Raw genomic sequence first — 2,798 nt, forward strand, 5'->3', positions numbered from 1 at the left:
TGTGTGTGTGGTGGGGTCGGGGGGGGGCTGCTTTCAGTAGAACAACTAAAAATGAACATAAAAGATGCAAATTTGCTTTCATTAGAACAACTAAAAATGAACATAAAAGATGCAAAACCAATCTGCAGGGGTTCATCTAAAATGTATGGCCGCAGATACAGAATACGATATATTGCCAGGCATATAATGCCAAGACATCAAAATTTTCCTAGGGTAAAGAATAGTATTATGCTCTCTAACGATAAATGCTCTATACAGGATCCCTGGAGGTCTATTGATTTCTCGAGTATACAGACCTTATCATTAACAAATACAGAAAATTAAAGGCACTAGCACAAAACGATATGGGCTAGCTCACCTCATTCTTCCACTTGTCACAAATGTGTCAGCGTGCCTTCATTGTGTAGTATTGTGAATACAACATTATGCAAAGTTTGTAGAAAATATTTTCATGAATCAGAATAATATCTCCTTCAAAATTAGGAGGACCAGCATTATGAAGCACATGATAACTAGAGCTGTGGCACACATGACCATTCCACCTTGTTTCTGGGATCGTTCAGCCTGCAATCCAATCAAGCCCAACATAACATTAAATGAAATGACTGCCCTAATCAAGAAAACATTAAATGAAATGACAAATCAGACTGTAAAGCTGGACAATCTACGAATTAGAAGGATGCAAAGGAGAAACCACGGTGAGACCTTTTGCAGTTGTTTAAGACCTTCCTCAACTGTTGAAGCCACATTTTGAACGTTGTAGTCTATCCTATCTACGATAGTACCCTGTATTTAGACATTAGTTAAGTACAGCAATAACCCGTGCTGAAGCACAACTTGGTGAATATGAAAAAGGTGTTGTCAGTTCAAACCTGGTCTATCACCAGAACTGACAGATCTTTCATAATTTGGGCAAGTTCATTGACCGATTCAACAACCTACCATATAAGCACATGAAGGCTAAGTTAGAAAACAACGATATGCACATTTCAGATAACCACTGAGAAGCAGCAACGAATATCACCTGCTGTATTTCTCTCTCTCTTTCGACTGTGAATGCCTCGCTTTTCTTTAGCTTGGCCATCTGATGCTCATTAAATCCCTGGAAAGACATTTAGTACAGTCAAAGTTTTCTCGTGAGAAAAACTCTCCAAGGTATCTCCTAAAACCATTCTTCAAAGGCAGCAACGAATTTTAAGGATGTAAAACCCCAACGACCCTCCAACCACAGCCATACGAAATAACGTGAGTTCCAAAATGAGAGAAGCCAATCAAACAAATATCATAAAAGATTAGGCTCTATTGCCAAAAGTAACTGATGTTAAAACAACAATTCATTTTCTTTCTTTACACCTTAAGCGTTCACCTGAGATAGTACCAGGAACATTCAGTCCCCACGATACTGCTTCAGCTGGTATCACAATTACTCAACTCATGTCTGATCACTTCCAGCATAACATAAATAGTTGCCTAATTCTCATTCATATAGTGCACATAGTTTTTATTGGTGAGGCTCTGTTTTACTTTGCTGATCAAGCATTGATATTAGCACAACGAAGTTATCAGACCATTAGATCTACATCTCCTGATTACGTTTTGCAGGAGATAATACCAAAGAGAAGTAAGAAATCAAATTTATATGTATATATTACAAGTTGCATACCAAGTCATCCAAATCATCATCATCCCTTCGAGAATGGCTCCCATTTAAGTTCATTTCCAAGTCAACTCCATCTGGACCCTACATGAAAAGGCAACATTTAAAGAAAGTTTGCAAGGATATATTTCAGGAATGCAAAAGAGAAAACCTTCCTAGTTTAAACACAGGCAGCATGACCATCCATAAAATAAGAGTATAGGCAGAATCAACAGTTTAGCTAATATACTCTAGACAACGTAGTGACAGCACAAGGGATGTTATAAACTAAAGGTCCACAATAAGTGACTGATTGCTTTTTTATTTTGGTCCAAAATAAGTGTCCATTTATATAATCAAGAAAGAATTCAATTTGTTTTTACAAAATTACCCTTATGTACATATCCCTAAAAAGTTTTCTTACTCCTCACATTAAATATTTAATTAAGGGTAGTTTAGTCATACTAGGTATTTTTGTATAGAATTTAGTATTTTCTTAATGGGCGTGCCAAAAGCAAATTGGTCACTTATTGTGAACCGGAGGGAGTAGGATTTTGATCCATGCAATCTCAACTGCAAATAAGACTTTCTCCTGCTAATACCTACTGCTAACAGATTGTGGCTCAGGCCAAAAACTATGTGTACACACCTCTTTCTGCTGCTGGAGCCGCTTCAAATAAGTAGATTGTTTTTTGCGAAGCTCCATTGAAAGGCTTTGAAGATCTGTAGCAAGAGAGCGCTGTCATAGGAATATCACATTGTAAGCACAAATACAGTATGCAATTGTTTCAATCAGAATATTGAAAATCGAGCAAAAAATGTAGTTTAAACAAACACTCGTTACTAATGAAATGGAATAGAACATTGAAAGACACCTAATCAGCCATGCCCTTATCAAGTTCATAAAAGTAGAACACATCACATTTCTTTGTGAAGTTTCCATGTCACTCCCTCTTCCCAAATCAAGTAAACCAAATTGGCCGTAAGTTTAAGAGTAAAATATTGGCATGAATACATAATCCCAGTTCAAAAAGATTGAATACATAATTATGTTGCGTTTGGTAGAAAAACATTTAATATAATAATTTGAACGTAAGAAGTGAGGAAGTTGCTGAAAAGATGTCACATCAAGCTTTAATAATATAAAATAATGGTTCTGCCA

General features: G+C 36.4%; 1 protein-coding gene across 1 annotated transcript in view; it reads right to left on the reverse strand.

Moving 5' to 3' along the window:
• Positions 53 to 2,798, reverse strand: part of LOC109222402 (syntaxin-43-like) — a 4,929-nt gene continuing 2,183 nt past the window's right edge. Inside the window, exons 3-8 of the mRNA XM_019386793.1 lie at positions 2,286 to 2,375; positions 1,664 to 1,741; positions 1,025 to 1,102; positions 873 to 938; positions 706 to 786; positions 53 to 564 (exon numbers count right to left, since the gene is read on the reverse strand). Coding sequence (XP_019242338.1) covers positions 457 to 564; positions 706 to 786; positions 873 to 938; positions 1,025 to 1,102; positions 1,664 to 1,741; positions 2,286 to 2,375 — 501 coding nt within the window. The 3' untranslated portion in view covers positions 53 to 456. The remainder of the gene's footprint in view (positions 565 to 705; positions 787 to 872; positions 939 to 1,024; positions 1,103 to 1,663; positions 1,742 to 2,285; positions 2,376 to 2,798) is intronic.

This window comes from Nicotiana attenuata, chromosome 1 (assembly GCF_001879085.1).
Source record: "Nicotiana attenuata strain UT chromosome 1, NIATTr2, whole genome shotgun sequence".
In the NCBI taxonomy this organism is placed as follows: Eukaryota; Viridiplantae; Streptophyta; class Magnoliopsida; order Solanales; family Solanaceae; genus Nicotiana; species Nicotiana attenuata.